The sequence below is a fragment of the Eschscholzia californica genome, unplaced genomic scaffold (assembly GCF_041429995.1).
Source record: "Eschscholzia californica isolate CP2 unplaced genomic scaffold, dmEscCali1.0.p SCAF_3, whole genome shotgun sequence".
NCBI lineage: Eukaryota > Viridiplantae > Streptophyta > Magnoliopsida > Ranunculales > Papaveraceae > Eschscholzia > Eschscholzia californica.
The window spans coordinates 38,442,639-38,465,662 of NW_028238420.1; the positions used below are offsets into that span (position 1 = coordinate 38,442,639).

At 37.4% G+C, this 23,024-nt stretch overlaps 3 protein-coding genes across 3 annotated transcripts; 2 read left to right on the forward strand and 1 right to left on the reverse strand.

Moving 5' to 3' along the window:
- Positions 1 to 4,144: 4,144 nt before the first annotated feature.
- On the forward strand, positions 4,145 to 6,439 carry LOC147550089 (ATP synthase subunit d, mitochondrial). The gene is made up of 5 exons (XM_086669279.1): positions 4,145 to 4,421; positions 5,166 to 5,247; positions 5,750 to 5,814; positions 5,904 to 5,990; positions 6,100 to 6,439. Exons 1-5 carry the CDS (start codon positions 4,251 to 4,253, stop codon positions 6,199 to 6,201), a joined length of 507 nt encoding a protein of 168 aa, XP_086525405.1. The 5' UTR covers positions 4,145 to 4,250; the 3' UTR covers positions 6,202 to 6,439.
- A 981-nt stretch (positions 6,440 to 7,420) lies between these two features.
- On the forward strand, positions 7,421 to 9,779 carry LOC147550090 (ATP synthase subunit d, mitochondrial). Its single transcript, XM_086668968.1, has 5 exons — positions 7,421 to 7,741; positions 8,570 to 8,651; positions 9,088 to 9,152; positions 9,240 to 9,326; positions 9,441 to 9,779. The coding sequence occupies exons 1-5, from the start codon at positions 7,571 to 7,573 to the stop codon at positions 9,540 to 9,542; spliced, it is 507 nt and encodes a 168-aa protein (XP_086525094.1). The 5' UTR covers positions 7,421 to 7,570; the 3' UTR covers positions 9,543 to 9,779.
- A 2,969-nt stretch (positions 9,780 to 12,748) lies between these two features.
- LOC147550091 (uncharacterized) lies at positions 12,749 to 19,320 on the reverse strand. The gene is made up of 8 exons (XM_086666093.1): positions 18,889 to 19,320; positions 17,280 to 18,760; positions 16,376 to 16,793; positions 14,954 to 15,098; positions 14,616 to 14,731; positions 14,468 to 14,546; positions 13,938 to 14,171; positions 12,749 to 13,382 (listed from the first exon to the last, which is right to left on the reverse strand). The coding sequence occupies exons 2-8, from the start codon at positions 18,439 to 18,441 to the stop codon at positions 13,032 to 13,034; spliced, it is 2,505 nt and encodes an 834-aa protein (XP_086522219.1). The 5' UTR covers positions 18,442 to 18,760; positions 18,889 to 19,320; the 3' UTR covers positions 12,749 to 13,031.
- Positions 19,321 to 23,024: the final 3,704 nt, after the last annotated feature.

Genomic DNA, 23,024 nt, shown 5'->3' on the forward strand with positions numbered 1-23,024 from the left:
AAGAATTGCTTTGGTGATGTCATTGTATGTGATACCACCAATCTTTTCTTTTTCGAGAGGTTCAGGAAGAAATTTCTCTAAAGATTTCGCAGTTGCCGACTACGTTATGGTCTTTAATTCCAAGATGCAAACTCCAATCGGCACTTTCAAGAAAGTGGGTCAGAAAAAATTTGGTTCATTCAAGATCCTTCACAAAACCAACGACAATGCGTTTGTTATAGATCTCCCGCCAGATTTCAATATTTCAAACACTTTCACTGTCGCCGATATTTACCCGTTTTATTCAGATGAGCCAATTTACACCAACTTGGGGACAAGTTGTTCCACAGAGGGGGAGTATGATGGCGGCCATCCAACTAATGGGCCTCACGGCCAGACCAATAACGGGCCTAACAGCCAAGATCCTATATTAATATAAGTTTCCAGTTTAGTATTTAATGTTCCCATGTTTAGAGTCCTAGCAATCAAGGAAAGTATCTTTAGTAGTTATCTTCTTTCTTTATTTGAGTCTAACTAGGAAAAATATAATCTCTATATAAGAGAAGTCCAGTCTGTCTTGTTAAACACAATTGAATTATTAAACACAAAAACCCTTGATTGCATCTTCTTTGTTTACAGTTATTTCAGTTATTTCAGTTTATCTTTACATTATTTATCGTTTCTCTTTTAGTTTATTAATGAATTCTACTACTTTTACGCTTCCGCAACAATCTACATCAAACACTCTATATGATATCTACTGTCACTCAGAGTTTCCTAAAGAGTTGTGGAATTTCTACAACAAAAGTATATTTCTAAAAATTCAGTATTTAAAAAGTTTATGGTAAAACGGTTTTTAGATTTCAAAATGGAGGATGGAAAATCAGGTTGGGACTTCGTCCCGAGAACCCTGGTTAATCATCAACTAAAAATTGACAGAAGGAATGGTGATTAGCGAGGTTTTTCAAGTTGCACAGTAATAAAGAAACCAGTACAGATTTCAACAAAAGCAAATACAACGAAAAAAAATATTGTGTCACAGGAGCAGTGGCGGACCCAGAAACTTTTGGTTATGGGGGCACACTTTAATTATAATAAATGGTAAAAAAGAAAATATCATAATCGATGGTTGGTTGTCAAATTACATTACCAACCTCTATCAAGATTACATAAACCATTGAGTTATAGGTAAATTGTCCACAATTTATGTGGTGTTCAAATTTTTTTTTTTTTTTTGAGAATTCGACTATGGTCTATGTAAATCGATACAAGGCATAGATGCATCATGGAGATGTAATGAACACGATAACCGCCTAATTTGAACTGCGAATGAAAGGGGCCTAAAGCCTGACAAATTATTACATTATTCATATCCTAAATTACATAGGATAAATCTTGATGGCAACTGCTTCCACCGAGACTCGATCCCACGACCTCATGGTCTTAAGAGGGGTGTCCAACCGTTACACCAAAGGATGGTGGACATGTGGTGTTCAAATTCGTAACCTTTTATTTATTTATTTTTTGGTAAAATGTTATGAGGACATTCTCAACGAAGTGCATGTGACTAACATGTGAAATATTTTAATAATAATCTCAATATAGATAATTAGTCATACTATTTAAATTACATAAAAAATTATGTATAAAAAGATGAGAGTCTTTTTATCTAAAACAAAATCCTCGTAATTTATGTTAGTTAAAGAAGTTAAGGAGAGATAAGAGTTAGAGATAAAAGATGCATTAAGAAAGTCAAAGACAAAATAGGATATAAAAGTATATGGAGACAAAGAAATAATTCACACGATGGAATGTTGATTACAAAAATATAAGTCTAGAAAATTAAGGACAAAAAGTTAAAGTGAAGAACTTAAAAAATTGATAAGTGGGGAGGGGGGGGGGGGGGGGGGGGGGGGGCTTCGAACCCTTGTCAACCAAATCTAGCATATCATTCTTCAACCAAGTAACCAAATTCTTTTTCATGTGAAATATATGTGTTTAATTTTATTTGACAACAACACAGCATCACAAACACTTTAACTTTGTGCCGCTCTAGAAGAAATTATTTGTGACTCCGGATCCTTGGGGACACGTGACCCCACGACCCCTATGTGGGGCCGCCCTGCACAGGAGGAAAGACATAGATATGCGTTTATCTAAGAGCATCTCCAATGCAACACTCAAGTTACAAAACTTAATTTGACACATAGGACTATTTGAATTTTTGACAAAAAACACTCTCCAATGCAACACTCAACTAGAATCTTAATATGATGTGGCAACAATAAATATTGAGATACTCAAAAGAAAACTCAACAATTGAGTTTTCTTTTGAGTATCTCAACATTTATTGTTGTATCTCAATTGGTTAACATCAACATGTTATATATTAAAATAAGAACCAAAAACAAATCTAAAGTAAATGTTGAGTTTTTTTTAAGTGTTGCATTGGAGATGAATTTTGAATTGAGCATCTCAATAGTGCAACTTAGGAGAGAGAAACTCAACTCATACTTGACACATTGGATTAATTGAGTTTTTGTTGAGTGTTGCATTGGAGATGCTCTAATCCTTCGAATTAAGGTAGAGGAAAAGACCTCAAAAGTTGTTGCATCAATGGTGTCTATGCTAATACAGCTGAGGAAGAGAAAATGAAAAGGTTATGCCTCTATACCTCGTAATTCGTAATCCTAAAGGAGATATCACTAGGCCTAAAGAAGGACACTATGCTAAAGAAGGAGATATCATTATGCCTCTATACTTCTTTTCATCAAAAAGAAGGGACACTATTATGCATGTGACTTACCCGAACATAGAGCTAAGGACAATGGTGTCTAATGCTAATACAGTTGAGGAAAAGAAAATCAAAAAGTTATGACTTTATCCTTCGTAATTCGTAATCCTAAAGGAGATATCACTCAACCCAAAGAAGGAGGACCCTATTATGCATGTGACGTACCCAAACATAGAGCTAAGGACCGGAAGTATAACAAAACTGATGATAACATAAAAAAGATTAGGCCTAATTTTGCTTTTTTTTTTTTGAGAATTCGACTACGATATACGTCAGTCGTTACAAGGCAGTGATACATCATGAAGATGTAATAAGCACGATAACCGTCTAATTTAAACCAAGAATGAAAGAGCCTTAAAATCCAACGACAAAGAGGCTTAAAGTCCGACAAATTATTACATTATGTATAGCCTACATTACATAAGATAAATCTTGATGACGAACTGCTTGCACTGAGACTCGATTCCACGACCTCATAGACTTAAGAGGGGTGTCCAACCGTTGCACAAAAGACTGGTGGACAGGCCTAACCTCGCTAATGTAGCTGAAACATAGAATTTACTGTTATGATAACTGAAGTTAACCTAATCAACATGAAGGATGATCAATCATTTACTTTTGACGTCGTTGGCCTGTTGAGGATATTTTTTTTTTTTTTTTTTTTTTTTTTTTTTTGAGAATTCGACTACGGTTTACGTTAGTCGTTACAAGGCATTGATGCATCATAGAGATGTAATGAGCACGATAACCGCCTAATTTAAACTGAGACTGAAAGAGGCCTAAAGCCCGACAACGAAGAGGCCTAAAGCCCGACAAATTATTACATTATCAAATACTTTCAACAATTCAACTACACACATGGAAGACACGCAGGGACGGAACTAGGAGTAGAAATCAAGGGGGGCCAACCAAAAATCATAAAAATTGACAAAATTAAGCCTACGCCAGTGCTCGAACTCGGGTCTCTCAACATCCACAACTACCACCTCTACCATTTCAACCACGCTACATGTGTGTTATGAGTTTGACTTGAACGTTATTTATGTGATAAACCAGAGGACAATCAACATTTCTAAATCAATTTGCAATAAGTCAAGGGGGGCCATGGCCCCCTTTGGCCTTCATGTAGATCCGTCCCTGAAGACACGTCGCGTAAAGCATCACTTAGAAAAACGTGCAAACGGTCTGCCGTTAGAATTTGCAAAGGGCCGTGAAGGTCAGTCTTCAAGAGACTCTTGTTACAAGATGACAAGTTGGGCTTTGGCTGGTAACTGTTAGGCCTGAAATGAGTACAGCCATGAAAGATTTCTAGACCCAATTCATGTGAGGCCCGTAGGTCCATAAGCCCATCAAAGGAGGATCGATCAATCTGATCGCTTTTTGTTGGGAAAGAGAGCAGCGTTCGTTCCTTCCATAGTTCTGGTTTTAGAGAGAGAGAGAGAAGAAGAAGAACAAGAAGAGTTTAGAGAGAGAAGGGATGAGTGGGGCTGGAAAGAAAATCGCGGATGTTGCCGTGAAGGCATCGAAGGGTATCGATTGGGATGCCATGGCTAAGCTTCTAGTCACAGAAGAAGCTCGTAAGGAATTCGCTTCTCTCCGCCGCGCTTTCGATGAGGTCAATTCCACCCTCCAGACCAAGTTCAGTCAGGTCTTATCCCTCCCTCTGTCTCCCTAATAGATCTGGTTCTTCTTTTATTTTTGATTATTAGAATCGATCCTGTTCATATTTATGTTCAGGTTTTCTGTGTTGAATGGGTATTTGAAAATTTGGGTTTCGATTTTTAGGGCTCATTTGTTTTGCATAACCTAATTCTCAATATTATTTGGGTCATATTCAGATGGGTAAAGAAAGCTAGTTTTCTAGGTTTCTATCAATAGGAGGTATTTGTTAAATCTCATAGGCTCATACAGAACTAGGTTTAGATGATCACTTGCTTCTTATTGCCTCCATATGTGGTTAGTTATCTAGAAAAGCTATTCTCCTACACAACTAGGATACAATCTTCAAAAACTATTTTTTTTATTACTTATTAGTATTTCTAAGATACCCAAAGAACCCTAATGAATTAGTTGCAAAACTCTGTCTGGAGTTAAGAACTGCGTAATTGTGATGGAGTTTCACTGAAAACACCCATCTGTCTATATCTATTTTCACTATTACTGAAACTATATCTGAGGTCTCATTTCTTAATTGACGTGGCTGATGGTTTTTCAGCTTATCGAGTGCCGTTGGAAGTACAGATAGGATATAGTTTTCAGCATTTCAGTTATATCTTAATATTTTAGTTGTTTGATGCATCCATATTTGCTATTTATGAATCGTTGGCGTTGCTGCCTTCTTTCGCTTTTGGTTATCGATTTCTAACATTACAAATATTATCACATTTTGTAGGAGCCGGAACCCATCGATTGGGAATATTATAGAAAAGGAATTGGCCCTCGTTTGGTGGATATGTACAAGGAGGCTTTTGACAGTAAGTTCGTTTTTCCTTCGTCATCTTTTTGGGAATTTGCTCCCCATTTGTTCCTTCTTCTCTCTTTATTATCTGATTATTTTGAGCATGGAACTTTAATTAATAATTTTCTTTTCGGTGGTGATTCATCATATACTTGTCTGCTTAAATGTTTAGACTCCTAAATGTTGAAATCTTGTAGCCACGGAATATAAAATTAACACTCAATAACATGTGTTTTAAATTGCAAAAGCAAAAGCAAACTGCAAATGCATGAACTTACAATTTACAAATTCAAGTATCCACTCCATACTATTTTTATGAAAGTGTCTCTGGTTTCAGACATTTACCTGTCAGTAGTATGTAATTGACATATATATTTACTTAAAACACTGGCTCAGGCTATCTGGTTTACAAATTTGGATGACGTATTGGAGTTTCTCTTCTTTGTAGTTTCAACCATGGCATTTATTTCTTTTGAACTTTTTAGTGGGTATTGTGCTGAGATTTATAAAAAATGCAGGCATTCAGGTTCCCAAGTATGTAGATACAGTCACTCCTCAATACAAACCAAAATTCGAGTCACTGGTACGATTAACATTTCCCTACCTTCATTTTTGTAACATTTTTCCAGCCTCTCGTTTCGATATAATAATGTTGGCTGTCCTTCGCTATAGTTGGTGGAACTGAAAGAAGCAGAACAGAAATCGTTACAAGAGTCTGAAAGACTGGAAAAGGAGATCGCTGAAGTTCAAGAAATGAAGGTTAGAAAGATAATACTAACTTTTCATTTTGCAATTTGTCTCCTCTTATGAGTTGTGGGTTTTCCAGTTTCGTTAGTTGATGGTCTGAACCCCTTCTGCATTTTAACAGAAAAAGATCAGCACCATGACTGCAAATGAGTACTTTGAGAAGCATCCCGAGCTGAAGAAGAAGTTTGATGATGAAATCAGAAACGATTACTGGGGTTACTGATTTTATCTTCTTAACGTCTTTGAGGTAGTCTGAAGACTCTAAACTGCAAGTGACATAGGCATGAAAACGTGTGGATTTTTTTTGTTTAAACCCCGTTGCCTGGTTATTTCGAAAATAAAAGGTCCAAATGAGAACCTTCACTTCACATTTCTGATTGTCAAAAGAGTTTGGGTTTCATTAATCCATGTTTGAGAACATTTTCTTCTCAATAGAATTATGTGTTGTTTGATCAGAAAAATTATCTACCATGGGTATCATCTAAACCTAACACTGCTTTCTTATTTCTTGTTCAAAAGAACAACTCAAAAACAAAACTGAAACCTGGGCAGCAAAACTAAGACGGAGGCTTTGGGGCATAAAGAAAAGTCTGATGAGCATCAAAATTTATTCAATCAATGTTGACTTAAGAATATTTATTTTTAGCCTAAAAATTTACTTCATTGAAATAAGCCTCCTAATCTTCATCTTTTCCCTCCCGTTCTCTGTTTCACCATCTCTCCCCCCTCCCCTCTGTCTCTCTCTTTATCTCTCTCGCGCGGTCTCTGACCCTCTCGCTCTCAATATATATCTCACAAATCTAATCTCTCTCTCTCTCTCACTATGTTACTATATATTACTCTTTATATGTCACTCTAAACCATCGCCAGAAGGCCTCAAGGAAGGTTTCGTTGGAGACCTTTTTCGGAGTTTGGTTCAAGCGAAGGGGAACACTAATAGTGAGAGAGAGAGAGAATGAGAGAGATGGTGAGTAGGAGGTGTGTAAGAGGGAAAGAAGAAAGCGAGAGAAACATTGAGAGAGGAGGACGAAAACAGGAGAGAAAGAGAGAGACAATGAGCAACAAGAAATAGAGCGAGGAACAGAGGAGACAAAATTTTCAATCAAGTAAACTTTTGTGTTAGGAAATAACGTGAAGGACGATCTACGGGTACTTTTCATGGTAGAAAAATATCACACAAAATCGTTTACTTTTGACGTCGTTGGCCTCTTGAGGATGTATTATCAAACACTTACAACAATTCAACTACACATCGAAGACACGTCCCGTAAAGCATCACTGAGAAAACCGTTCAAACGGTCTGCCATTAGAATTTGCAAAGGACCCCTGAAAGCCAGTCTTCAAGAGACTCTTGTTATGAGATGACTAGTTGGGCTTTATCTGTTAATTTTTGGGCCTGAAATGAAAACAGCCCATGAAGGATCCTAGACTCAATTCACTCCCATAGGTCCATAAGCCCATCAAACGATCCATCAATCTGATCGCTTTGTGTTGGGAAAGAGAGCAGCGTTCGTTCCTTCCTTCAATAGTTCTGGTTTTTAGAGAGAGAAAAAGAAGAAGAAGAACAAGAAGAGTTTAGAGAGAGAAAAAGGATGAGTGGCGCTGGAAAGAAAATCGCAGATGTTGCCGTGAAGGCATCGAAGGGTATCGATTGGGATGCCATGGCTAAGCTACTAGTCACTGAAGAAGCTCGTAAGGAATTCGCTTCTCTCCGTCGCGCTTTCGATGAGGTCAACTCCACCCTTCAGACCAAGTTCAGCCAGGTATACTCTCTCTCTCTCTCTAATAGATCCGGATCTTCTTTTATTTTTTATTATTAGAATCGATCCTGATTGGGTATTTGAAATTTGGGTTTCGATTTTGATAAAAGGGTAATGATCCTTATTTCGATTTCAGTACCTCTTAAGAAAAATAATTCATTGATCAGATTAACGACCTTATAATCCATCAGATTAGATTCAAAAGGTTTAGGTTTTTCACTATATTGCTGTTAAAAATGAGATTTTTATAATGTAAATGTACCTTCTTTCTATGTCTTAATGGAATGTTGCTTAATTTTAGGCCTTTAAGTTTTAGGGCTCATTGGTTTTGCATAACCTAATCCTTAATGTTTGGGTCATATTTAGATGGGTAATGGAAGCTGGTATTTTAGGTGTAAATCAACAGGAGGATATTTGTTAATGCTATTAAAAGAAAAGAAAAAATATCATATAGAACTAGGTTTAGAGGATCAGTTGCTTCTTATTGCCTCCATATGTGGATTGCTATTTAAAAAGATACCCAAAGAAACCTTGTGAATTAGTTGCAAATCTCTTTCTGGATTGAAGGAACTCCGAAAATTTTGATGAAGTTTCACTGGAAACGCCCGTATGTCTATTTCTACTTTTACCGTTACTGAAATTTTATCTGAGAATCATTTCTTAATTGACATTGCTGATGGGATTTCAAAAGCTTATCCAGGGCCGTCGGAATTACAAAAGTTGTGTATTTAGCAGTTGATGCATCCGCTTTCGCTATTTATGATTCATTGCTGGCTTTTTTCACTTTGGTTATTGATTTCTAACATTTAAGAATGTTGTCGCATTCTGTAGGAGCCTGAACCCATCGATTGGGAATATTATAGAAAAGGAATTGGCCCTCGTTTGGTGGATATGTACAAGGAGGCTTTTGACAGTAAGTTCTTTTTTCCTTTGTCATTTGTTTGGGAATTTTCACTCCATTTGTTCCTTTTTCTCTCTTTATGATCTGATTATTTTGAGCACGGAACACTAATTAACAATTTACTTTTCGGTGGTGATTCACGAATACTCAATAGCATCTGTAATAAATTGCAGAAGCAAAAGCACACTGCAAATGCATGAACTTAAAATTTACAAATCAAATCCAATTCATATTATTTTTGTGAATTTTCTCTGGTTTCAGACATTTATCCGTCAGTAATATGTAATTGACGAATTTAGTTACTTGAAACACTGGCTGAGATCCATCTGGTTTACTAATTTGAATGACCTACTAGGGTTTCTCTTCTTATTAGTTTCAACCATGGCACCTTTTCTTCTTTCTTTTGAACTTTTTGTTTGGTGTTGTGCTGAGATTTCTCGAAATGCAGGCATTCAGGTACCCAAGTATGTAGATACAGTCACTCCTCAATACAAACCAAAATTCGAGTCACTGGTATGAACCAACATTACCCTACCTTCTTTTTCTTAACATTTTCTAGCCTTTCTTAGATATAACGATGTTGATTGTCCTTTGCTCTAGTTGGTGGAACTGAAAGAAGCAGAACAGAAATCGTTACAAGAGTCTGAAAGACTGGAAAAGGAGATAGCTGAAGTTCAAGAAATGAAGGTTGGAAAGATGACACTAACTTTTCATTTTACAATTTGTCTCCTCTTATGCGTTGTGGGATTTTTCCATTTTCGTTAGTTGATTGTCTTCTGAACCCTTTGTGCGTTTTAACAGAAAAAAATCAGCACCATGACTGCAAATGAATACTTTGAGAAGCATCCTGAGCTGAAGAAGAAGTTTGATGATGAAATCAGGAACGATTACTGGGGTTACTGATTTTATCTTCCTAAACGTTGTTGAGGTAGTCTGAAGACTCTAAACTGCAAGTGACATAGGCACGAAATGTGTGGATTTTTTTATTTAAACCTAGTTGCCTGGTTATTTCGAAAATAAAAGGTCCAAATGAGAACCTTCACTTCACATTTCTGATTGTCAAAGAGTTTGGGTTTCATTAATCCATGTTTTGAGGACATTTTCTTCTTTATAGAATTGAGTGTTGTTTGTTCAGAAAAATATTTACCATGAGTATCATTTAAACCTAACAGTGCTTCGTTATTTTTTGTTCAAAAGAACAACTCAAAAATGAAACTGGAACCTGGGCAGCAAAATGAAGGTGGAGGCTGCATAAAGGAAAGTGTCCCATCAAACTTAGTCAATCTAACATTAGTTTAGGAGAATAATTATTTTTCAGCTCAAAAATTTACTTGATTGAAATAAACTTTCTAATCTCTCTCTGTCTCTCTCTCTCCCTCCTTCTCTCTATGTAAATATATTTGTCTCTGAATCTCACTCCCTCTCTGTCCATCTCACTATGTAACTATATATTTCTCTCTAAAATCTTGCGACGTAACTAAGCATGTCTCAGAGAGAGAGAAAGAGTGGGAAATCCCTCTTGGTTAAGCCTCTGCTTAGGTGCTTCTGCTTTTGAAGTTAGAGAGCCTTCCTCTCGCCGGATGAAAGAGGAAGAAGTCTGGCTAGTGCCTTACTAAGTCGACCGGGATGGTCTTCTAAGTAGGATTCAAGGCTAGTACGTTAGTGAATGGCTCGACTCTTCCTATGGGGATCTTCAGCCGCTAACTGGATCAAGGAGAGTGTTAAGAGGGGGCCTGGGATGAGAGAGAGGGAGGCTATTCTAGTACAGAGAGGATGACCCAGCAGCTCTTTTTGAGGCATGAGCTACTCCCATGGCAAAAGGGGAGGATGTTACCCGTGGGGTTGGGCTTTTTCTGTTGTCATCGATAAGAAGGTAAAGGTCTTAACTTGAAGTGAAGATGGTTAGGACATCTTCATCACCTTCTATTGGTACGTCCCGTTCCACGTGTTTCAAAGTGAACCCTCCCACCAAGAAAGGGTATGCACTAACGCCTATATTATATTAGTAAGGGGCTGTCGCGGTAGGGCTATATGTTGTTGCTTGTTCGTATCCCCTTTGTCTCGTTGCTTATAACAGATATGATTTGCAATACGAAATATTGAATGTGCAACACTATAACTCTAAGCTTCATATAGCGTAGAAATGAGTCAAATGACTACTTGAAATAGTGGGAACTCTAACCTCCCCGAGTGAGAGTGTACCCCTAGGCGTCTATCACTCGCCTTTTTCTATTCTTTCTGAATCACGAATACCTGTCTTCCTCTATTCCTTCTATTGCTCTGTGTCATTTCTTAAGGAAAGACAAGCATAACGGAAGAAGGGAAGGTTGCCCATGCTTGTGCAGGAGCTGGTTCACTGAGCATTAGCAAAGAGACGCCTACTTAAATTAAAAGATCAATTTCTTCTGTCATTCTCCTATCTTTTTCCGGCTGGAGCATTTGGGTCCTCATGATCGAGCTTATGATTGTAAAGAACGCGGATCCTTAGAAAACGATCCAAACCAGGTTGAGAGTGTCGAAGCTTATCCACCAGAAGCACTCACTTCTACTCCTGTCCTGTCTATAGGATTCCATATGAAATAATGCAAAAGGGTAAAACGAACCTCTTTGGTCTTTCATTTAGCGATCTTTGGGTCGCTCCCCAGCCGGTTCAATACTTGGCTCTGGGCCACTGCCCTTTGGGGCGGCAGGGCGAACATTGAAAAGGCCCTAACCCCTTTTTTGGCTTAAGTCAAATTCTGCCCTATGGACTGATGTCGATTTTTAAAGTGGCTACTCCCTGAGGAAGGTACAACCCAACTTTGAGGTACACCAGCAGGAGTTTAATATGGTCAGTGCAGTGACATTCATGGAACTAATCATGCCTTTATGCCTATCGTTGACTCGTTGTAGAAGCTGTTCCTAGAGCAGATTATGGTTCTCGGGTACCCAATCAATTAATCCCCTAAACCAACCAAACCCTTCTCTTATTGCACGCCTACCTTTCTTTGTAAGGGGTTTGGGATGACGATAATTAGTTTGTAATTATCAGTAAGGCAGTGGAAGCAGAATCCGTTGATGAATGCTTATATATATATATAAAAAAAAAAAAGCGAGTAGGCAAATTTTCGTAGGAGAGTAACCAGCTAATCTAAGTTCCTGAAGTTAAGTCCTTTCGTTCTTTCTCCTGATTCCTGCGAGAATGAGGAGTACGAAAGACATATTTCTTTGAAGACAGGGTCTTTCTTCAATCTAAGCTCAAAACGGAAACTATTGAAATAGAAAAGAAGTAAGGACGATGGTGGAGTGAAAAAGAAAAGGCTGAGCGGGACAAAACAGTCTAAAGGTGAATGCGAGAGCAGTGTGTGCTCAAGCTGCCGTCATGTATGAAGTTTTCTGAGAGATAGCGAGACTAGGCCTGTGTAGGCAGCACAATAGTGCTTCTTACTCTACGTAGCGTTTTTGCAGCGAGTGTAGGAATTCAATATCTAAGTGTAGTCTTATTGCCGCGTCTTCGACCTGGGTGAGGCCTTAACAAGGTAGCCGTGGGTGAAAACCTGTGGCTGGATTGAATCCTTCGTGATGGAAATGCCCTCTTCCATGGACCAGCAAGCTACAGCGAAAAGCAGCAAGCCTACACAGGCCATAGTCATACCACCCTCAGTTTCATGTCAAAATGTTTTCTTTTTCTTTTCTTAATTAATCTAACTCTGATCAGTTTCATGTTAAAGTGTTTTCTTTTTCTTTTCTTGATGAATCTAACCCGAAATCTATACCGACTCCGAAATCAGTTGTTTATTTGCGGCTCACTAGTTTAAAACCGAAACCAAGTCCATTTGATTAAGGCAGTTACATTCATAGTCTAACCAACAAAAGAAGAAAATGAATTGCTAGGGCTTGAAACTTCTCAGTAACACCATACTCTTCCTACATACACGCATGTTCTCATCCTCTAGTCAGCCTTTCTGAGTAATTCTCAAGTACCTTTTTTCATTTTTGTTGAGAGAATTCTCAAGTCACTCCTCAATATCTTATCTTTCTACAGGACAAACTATGATCCAAACTTTACCTTCTTTTTTCAAAAAAATGTTGTGAAATAAATGTACATAAATAGTTGAAGCAACAGCTTATGCTCAAAAAACTAACTGTTTACTAATCTGTTCACTTAGCTCTTTCCCAAAACTTGAGTCAACTACAACATAGGCAAAAAGACTCCCAACTGTTAAACAACAAAATCCTTCTAAAGCAAAATAAGCAAACAAAAAAGTTTGCATTTTAAGTCTTTTCGAGAAATATCGACGAATAAAGATGGATGAAATTACAAAAAGTTCTAATCCTTCCACCTTGACACAGTTAAAAGTGATTATCATCCTTAAATAAACAAGTGTTGAGGATGGTGTATATCCTAGACAATTACCCAGCATTAGCAAGTTTCTTTTGTTGAAGTTGATCAGATGTTGTGGGTTCTTCAGTTTTGTCCATGGCCTTTCTTGCAAGTTCATATCCTGCAAAATTCATGGCACCTAATGGTGCAATCCAGAAAAACCTTGGAACTGCTCCTTTGAATAAACCAAGTGGTCCTTCGTGACGAAGAATCGACATTGCCACCATTGTCATTGGAACTGAACGACCTTGAGCTGTCATCATCCTCGTCTTCATCACATCGAATGGAGTTGTAACAACAGCAGCAAGTCCACCAGATACTGCCCCAACAAGTATTGTCTCCCATGGCTCCAGTTCCCGCCTCAGAAGATGTTGAACGCCCTTAAAAAACAGATTAGGTCAGTCATAAGTCGTTACCGGATTGGCAGTCACATTTTTGGATACTCAAATTCAATTTAATAACCTTTAATTTCACCCAATATTTGTAAATTTATCTGATCAAAGCTAGTTGAGAGGTCAACCACAAGAGTTTTAGTTAACTAGTTAAAATGTTTAAAATTTTAAGTCTCGCGGAAATGGAATTGCATGGAGTGTAATATATTTGTGGTACATGCATCATAGAAAACATAATATCTAGGAAAGGAGGGCAAAAGGCACCGCGAATAGAATACAGGAGACATATACCCTAACATACAAAATACAGATACCTAACAACATAACAAAGCTTAAAAGTAACACTTGTAACTAGAGGTCATACGAGCAAATGGTAAGACATGAACACAGTTCTGCAATTAATGAAAGAAAGCAAAAAAGATCTATGGTTTCTTAAAGAGAGATTTTAGTTATGTAAACATTATATACTATTGAAAATTATGAGGTGAATAAAGAAAGTTTATATGTTAGTACTTCGTAGTCGTCTATATAAAGGCCAAGTACCTTTTTGGACTCAGCATAGAGACCCATGCCAGCAACATAGAAAGGAACCTCCCTGAAAAGAGTAGCACCAGTCCCACGGAAGAAACCTCTAACACCATCTTTATGTAGAGTACCAACAATTGCTTCCCCGACATTGTTGAAAAGGCCAGCTTGTAACCGCTGCTTCAGGACTTCACATGGTATTCGTACTGCAGTTCCCAAGAATGTGCTGCAGAAGGATGCGATGGATTGCACCTAATTGAACATGTCGATAAAATTTAAGTTTCATAAATAATGAAACTCATGAAGTTCAGATTTGCAACTATGGGTTTCGATATCATACACTATCAGACCAGTAATTCTCTACATAAGTGCCTTCCTACTGGTAGTTAAAATGGGGGGAAATTAAAAGCATTCAGAATAACGCAAGTTTTTGAAAAATAGTTTAGAATGCTTTCACCTCAAAGTGGAATTCCGAAAGAAATCGGTTGAGATAACGAGAGAAACATGTAAACATAACCTGATATAGAATTATGAGTTCCAATTGTTACCTGAAGTGCAGGGAGGGTAGGAGCAAAATTTATCAGTACAAGCTTGCTTGCTTCAAAGATTCCAGTCCGTAATCCATGGCTGTGGAGATGATAAAAGTGAGCAAAACCCAAAAGCTTTCCACATAGAAACTAAAGATCAGAAGCTAACCTTGAAAATTGACCAAGAATTGCTGGAATGGATCCCCTATATAATCCCTGAATTCCAATTTGAGGAAGCTTCGCAATTACTTCTGGAAAAGATGATGTAGATGCTTGTACCCGGGTCTGGTATACCATTGAACCATTGTAATAATCAACCACAAGAAATTTTCAAACTAAAATAAATTTTCAAAATAAATTCATTAACAACCATTGTAGAAAATAACTTTTTTGGAAACAGAATTCCTTCAGAAGTGATCAAGGTTGTACCCTAGGTTTTTACCACCAATACAGATATCGCCATGTACTGGCAATATGGCATCATCAAGTAAGAGATAAAGAACTAACTTTTATTGTATCGACTGGGTAAAGTACAGAAGTAGAAAGCGCACAAGCAAGGCCCCCTGCCAAAGCTGCCTTCAAAACACTTCCAGCAGGTATTTCCACAGGTGGAGGAACAGCAACAACTGTAGCAGCTTCAAACCATATACTCCTGTAAATAAAATCCATACTTGTGTCTATTAGTGGATCAGTATCATATAACATTTACTCCCTACATGAGAAATGCTCGTGATCAGGAATATGCAAATTATAAATATAATTTTCAGACAGATGCGACACACATACATCTTAAAGTATTGATCACATTAAATTCGAAAAGCTCTTTGAATGAATAGTGGAAAATAACAGGAATCGGAAGTTTTGACTCCGAAAAAGGATGTACAACAGAAAAAATGAAAACAAGAAAAAAAAAAAAATGATAAAAAACTGCCCCTATATGTGCCAAATATGTAACTTAACTGTATATTTACCCCTACCAGTAAAGGCCAAGTATGATACGACTCTACACAATGGTTATAGTCCTGCAGTAGCTTTCTGATTCTTAGCAATAATGCTTAAATAATGTGATGTTGAATTTATAAGTTCAATTTTATCATCAATTATTGACGAACTAAGTGCTGATAATAGCTCCAGTGCTGGCTCTCAACGTGCAGAACAAGATATGTCCTCTTTGACTCTTGAGTCTTCGTACTTTGGGGAAATCTTACACAGTCATAACTCATTGCCCATAAGGAAATATCAGAAACTTCGCACCTCAAAGACCCCCAATGATAATTTAGGTAAAGTTGGAAAGCAGTGAATCTTGCTCCAAAATCAACTTTTAAATGAAAAAGACCAGCAAGAAAGCAAGTCACTGTACAACAACTTTACTAGTATAATGTATCACATTTTAGAGATACTCATAATCACATAAAAAAAACCATGTTTCTTTTACTCGTACATCATTCCGGAAAGGAGATCAACTTACTAAATTTTTTCTGTGTTCCAGATCAAAGAAACCAACCTATCATAAAGGTAACAGAAATACTTCTACGCCCGTATAAAAACGTGGACTCCTCCAATTTCTTTTTGCAATTTTAGTTAACGATGTATCGGAATGAACTCAAAGTAATATGGAAGGTTACTTATTACAATGGTTTTACACAAGCCTCTTGAAGATATCAAACCTAACACCTCGAAAAGGAAAAACTAAGCACAACAAGGTTATCTTATACCGCTTACATTACTAAATGAAGAAACTAGTAGATGAAGGGCTTTAACATCCATACTAGATGAGAGCTAAGCTTGCAGATAATTTTCGTTCACACAATTTTCATTTGAACCTCAAGCCATACAATCCTAGAATAAAAAATGAATCTATCATTTGAACCTCAAACCATACAATACTAGGAAAGAAATGAATCTTTCATGAATAAAAAAACCTCTTACCGAGGATCATCTTGGAGCCGGTCAGAAGGTAGAAGAAGCATAAAGTTCCGAAAGTGGCCATAAGAGATAGATCCTTCACTATCCGCATTCAAAAAGCGCATCATAGCAACAGCATTCTCTTCATTGGCTGGAAGTCCTGCATTCTTCAAGGATGTCAGGATTTGGCCTTTTTGCAGAGTCCCAGACTTGCTCAAACAAAGAGTAGTATAAGCTCGAAGAATGGTTGGTTCCTTTTGATCCATGAATGATAAAAATTGTTTCCACCCAACTGATTTAGAAAAGATATGACTTCTCGTGCGCCGCATAAAATCACGAGCATATTTAGGTGGTAATCTTCTCTTTCTCATTTCAATTTCAAGATCTTCTATAGTTATCTGTCCATCACCATCTCTATCCAGCTCTTCAAAGAAGCGCTTTCCTATAAGCACATACGGTTGTTTAATTGGTTTAAATTAGAAACGCATGAATGAAGGAATAAGCTGCATGTTATATAATTCTACCTTAAAAGACACGATTCTTCAGTATCAGTTTTTTCATTGCATGTCGCAATATTTCAGCGAGACAAACTAGAACCTTTTACTGCACCATCTTATGGCAACAAATTAGATGTTTTGCGAAACATGCATATTTTTGGTAAATATTTTTTCCTAGTTAATAAACGTGCTTTTCATTCATTTTAATTGCATAATATCTATTTAGCGTGCCAAATTCCGACATAAACATAATAAGACAAACTTTCTAACTTGTAACGATACGATCGGGCACATATCATGAGTTATGTAAGACGCAAGCAACTTGTGATTCCTAAACCTATGGAGTTAAAAATTAAGTAATTTTTTTTAATAAAAATAACAGAAAATTGTGCAATAATTACAAGAGAGTTTAGATGTTACAGGTTACATACCTTCAGCCTCTGTGTACCTGAAGAAATCCTGCACCGAGAATAGCTTCTTCTTGTCAGGGTGATCCTTAGTCGGACGACCTAATTGAGGTACAAGCTCAATCAATTCAGTCAAAGAAACAGCGGACAATGTGGACCTTAACCGCTCAACATTTGATAATGGAATACTAAGTAACCCATTTGCAATCCTTTGCGCTGAATTATTATTATTCTCGGGTTCTTCCTTATTCTCTGTATTAGGTGCAATAGCTTCATCCTCATCCTTGACTGAAGTTGCTCCAACCAAACTGGATGGCACACCTCCCACTTTCGCAAATCTCAAATTTCCCAAAAATCCATTGACATCTGCTTTTCTTCCTTGCAATATACTCTTAATTACCCCAAGGTGATCAACTTCAGAGGCATGTGAGGAAGCATCTATTCCATCCCTATTATAGCTTTTCTGCATACCCTCTTCAAATTTCTGAATATTCAGAATAATTTGATCACAAAGCATACCTAAGAGTTCCAACGACAAAATCGCTCCTTCCTTGTATATCGTCTTCCCCTTATCCTCAAAAGCTGAATCAAATCCATTTTCAGATTTCTTCTGCTTTGATTTGGAAGAAAATACCAGTGATGATTGTTTGCATGAATCTGCAGGAGCATTTTCTTTGCCAGAATGTTTCTGTAAACGCCTCTTTCCGTTTTTAAAAGGTGACGGAATCGCCTGAACGAAGTTGTTAACCAACACGGACCATGTCATAGCAAAATGTAAGCAATTAACACAAGATCCATCCTCTTTAGCATATCCCTTCTCTTTCGATCCTTTCTTCTTTAAGTCGGTAGTTTTACTGTTGTTATTTCCATTATTCTGAAAAAAATTCCCTAAAAACGTCTTATGATGATGAACCCTAGTTGGTGATCCTTTCTTTCTCTCATCACTGAAAACATCTCCAAACTGTTTTTTCTTCACAGTTGAACTCTCAACCTTACGTTTCTCAGCAACAACATTGAATTTAGGGAAAAACTCAAGATTTTGAACACCATTTCTCTGACTTGCTTCCCAACACAACTCTAGATCTTTAGCAGCTCGCCGAAATCCAGATTCAAGTGGTGAAAATACTTCTTTAACCGCATTAAGGGAATTAAAGAAAGACTCAACGGGATCATTAGCAGACACCATTTACCAAAACCTAATTTTAAGCAATTCTAATGCAAATCCTAAGATAAAATCAGATTTAAGCACAAACGAACAGAATTTCGCATTGAATACCAAACAAGACAAAATCACCACCTTCCAAACTAAAAATGAAATAACTCAATCGATCTCAAATGTATTGAATCGAAAAAATCAGATCATTTTGATCAACAAGCAAGTATGAAATACCAACACTGAAGTCTTCAATAGTAACGTTTTTTTATTGTATGAAAGAAACTACTTGTTCCTCCAGTCAAATCAACCTAGTAAATCAGAAGTTCTTCAAAATCTCCTTACCTAGAATCTGTATAAACAAAAAGAACAAACAAACTTCTTCTTCAAAACAGATTTAGGCATCCAAAATCTGAATAACTACAGATTCAGTTAAGTTAATCTAATAAGAACGATACTTTCAATTCGAAGATGAATTACCTGAAAAGTTTTAGGGTTAAGGATTGCAGGTGATAAAATGGGGGCGGAGCAGAGGCCAGAGAGAAGAAGAAGATGAAGAGGGAAGAAGAAGGAGAAAGATTTGTGAGTAAAATAAAAGGTGAATAAAAATAATAAAAATGGAAAAAGATGGTAGTTTTTTTTAATAAATCTGGATAATGAAATGATGTGAAAGCTGATGTAACGCCACGTATGAGAAAGAAGGCTTTGGGAATTAAATGTGAATTTACAGTAGTGCCCTCATATCTCGTTTCAAGTTTATCCATACCGTACCCGGTTTTAATGCACTGGTCTCCTCCTGCGTTTTCTTGCTAGGACATATCCTAGCTGCACTGCCCTCGACTTGAAAGACATTTGTCAGGTCGGTTCTCATTCAAATATTGCACTACCCGCAACACAACAAAAATGATAGGGGAACCGACTAGCCGACTAGGCCAACAGAGGCCGTCTTGCCTTGGATATCTTAAATTCTTACGTTATTTTTACCGCTTAGTCCTAGTATTTTAGTTTCTTAGTTTTGCCCCCTGCCTCTCGAATTAATTTGTAGAGTTAATTCTTATATGGCCCCCTATTTTGTGACCAGCTTCTTTTATGGTCCTCTTTTTTTCGTAAATTCAAATATGACCCCCTATTTTTATGTAAATGGCGTAAATACCCTTCCTAATTTCTAAAAAAAATATTAAAAACATATTTATTTCCACCTCGCCGCTCTCTCTCTCCACCTCATCTCTCTCTCTCTCTCCACCTCACCTCTCTCTCTATCTCTCTCCACCTCACCCCTCTCTCCACCTAACCTCCCTCTCTCTCCACCTAACCTCCCTCTCTCTCCACCTCACTTTGTCTTCTCCGATTAAGTTCGCCGGCCGGAAAATTTTTCGGCCGGCGACCTTAAAAAAAAAAAAAAAAACTCTCTTCTTTTTGTCTTCCCCAGCAAGGTCGCCGGCCGGAAAATTTTCCGACCGGCGACCTTACAAAAAAAAAAAAAAAAACTCACATCTCTCTCTCTCTCAAAAGATTCCGGCGAAGGGGTTACCCTTCGCCGGAATCTGTTGAACCAGACAGAACAGACCTTCAGATCTTTTGAGAGAGAGAGATGAGTGTTTTTTTTTTTTTAAGGTCGCCGGCCGGAAAATTTTCCGACCGGCGACCTTACCGGGGAAGACAAAGAGGGAGAGGTTGAAAGAGAGAGACAGAGAAAGAAAGGTGGAGAGAGAGAGAGAGAAAAAGAAAGGTGGAGAGAGAGAGGTGAGGCGGAGAGACATGTGAGGTGGAGATAGAGGTGAGATGGAAATGAGGTGGAATGTATTTAATATTATTTTGAAAAATTATAAATAGGAAGGACAATTAGGACATTTACTTGAAAAATAGGGGGGCCATATTTGAATTTACGAAAAAAAAAGGGGGCCATAAAGGAAGCTGGTCACAAAGTAGGGGGGCATATAGGAATTAACTCTAATTTGTATTTCAGTTGGCTTCGACACGTTGACCGTCTACCCAGGGTATGTTCAACTAGTTTGTTCCCCTATCATTTTTGCACAAACAAAATCTGTTAAAGTATATAGATCTGTTTCTCCTAAATTGATTTTTTTTAATATAAATTGATGTATGTGTTTCTCCTTCCTTGTGATAGATTTAGTAATTATTTCGGTTAAAAGAGCGCCCATACGTGATTGATTCGTGATAGCATAATATTTTTTCAATTATTACTTAATACGAAGTAGGAAGAGTAAGTTATTATAACTTCTTACATTTTCTTAGTTATCTCAAATCTTCCTTACTAAATAACTCAATCTTTGAAGGTTAATTTCTCACTTATATGGAATCAGTTTTATGCAATTCTTAGTTTGAAATTCAAACCCTCGACGATTCGGACGCATGCTTTTCGAGTCGTTCTGATAGTGGAACCCAGTAAATATGCAAAAAAAAAAAAAAAAAAAACGTTTCCAACTAAGAGTGGGCCGCTCCTTAGGGGCAAGCGAGCAAAACCTCGCTTTGGGGCCAGAAGGCCTCCAGGAAGACTGAAAAATAATAATTATGGGGGCCCCAATTTATGTTATCTTTATAAGAAAATTTACCAAAAACAACAAAAAGTTTATTTTAGCTCAATTGTAGAAAGCATGTTAGAGAGTTCAAACAACCCAATTTCGTTTTCAAGTAAAAGCATTTTTTCCTTTATATTAAACTATATTTTTTGAATTACTTTCGTTGACACTTCTACCACCATTATATACTTCCACTACCACCACCATTACTAAACTTCGACACTACAACCACCACCATGAAATAGGTTTTTTTAATTACTTTAGTTGACACTTCTACCACCACCACGATTACTAAACCTATACAATTGTACCTCCACCACCACCACAATTACCAAACTTCTATCATTGTACTGTTGGATTTTGTGTGTATCTAATACGTCCATCTAGTGTTCTAAGCGGAATCTCAAACATCTATATGTTAAAACTAGATTACTCAGGATCATAAAGCATGAACTAATCAATGAACTAGAAGGGGAATAAATACCTTAATCGCGTTTTTCCCTCGAACCTTCCCAATCCCGTGTGAAGATCAAAAGCTTCAAGTGTAGCTTCTCTACTTGAGACACCGAGTAGGTTAACTTGATCAACCTTCTTTAATGTCTGCTAGAACTTAATAGAAGGTTGAGAAAGAACCCTTCTTCCTGACTAGATTGATAGAACGAGAGCTTTTTTTCTACAATCCTCTCTCTCCACTAGCTGTATATTGAGAGAGAGAGAGAGAGTTGTATAATTTTTCTTTCCGAGAAAAATCCACACCTTTTCTATTCACCCTTTAGTATGGTCGGCCAAAGCAGCCCACCATGGGCTTTATGTGCCCGGCCCACTTCCCTTGGTCGGTCATCATATGGCCGGCCCTTAGAGCCTTGCTCCGGGCACCCCTTTTTGGCCCAGTTCTTTCTATCTTGTTCCGAATCGCCATTCGAACATTTTTGGCCTATTTAGTTGGATACTATCCATCTTTAGCCTATTCCCGTCTAGTCAACTCTCTCCGATTAAGTTACCACCCTTATGTGTAACCCGTTGTAGGATCCGGTCTATGTTGCTGCGAATCACCGAAGTGATACGACGATCGTAATTGGCTTCTAACAAAACGCTACGACCCCTAATTGGACCGGACTGGATGATCTTCAAGATGAGTTCATCGTTATCCTAGCTGACAAATTGATCCCATTGCCATCTTGGTCGAAGGACACTCGTTCGGAAGGACATCTCCTTCAGACCGAACAACTATATTCTTCATGTACCTCCACTACCATCACCACGACCACAACCATTACTAAACATCAACACCACCATTACTAAACCTCCACCACCACAACCACCATCAAACCACAACGAACACTATCACCATAAGTACAAAAAAAAGGTTAAAAAAATTTTGGGCTCTTTCTCAGATAATCATTTTCTATTATTATTCTCGGTTTAAAAAAAAAAGAAACTAAAAAGCTACTAATTCGACGAGTTTCGAACTCGCTTAACTACTTGATCGGGAGGTTGACTAAGGATTGACAAGGCTTTTCCGACTCGAGCCGGTTTTCGAGGAACTCTTTCGATTTAGACTACAAGTTATGAACACAAGTTTTATGTTTTAACCCACATTATGTGCAAGGAAAATGTAGAAAATTCAGATATATAATATTTTTTTCTTCTGAAACGCATATAGGTCACATTCTTAAAACTAGCTTCGGACCTCCGAAATCTCAAGACTGGCCCTGAGAAAGACCGATCCTAACCGTTATTTGCCAAGTAAATTCTGGTTCTCATTACCACCATTCTGAGAGTAGTTTGGTAAGTGAAATTTTTACATGTTTGTAGTGGTTGTAGAGACCCAGTCTAACTATCCAACTAAAAAAAAGATGTTTTTTTTTTTGTTAGAAAGAAATAAATAAGATTGTGACCATATGTTTAGAGTTTCCTCCTAGAACCAATATTTACTACTATGATAGAAATAAATAAGAAGATAGAAATAGTAATAGAAATAAAAATATATTTGAACAAAGATAATCATAATCAATCATATTAAATAATGAACTCTTTTATTCTAAGTCACCAAATAGCAATACTTTTTGTTTTTTA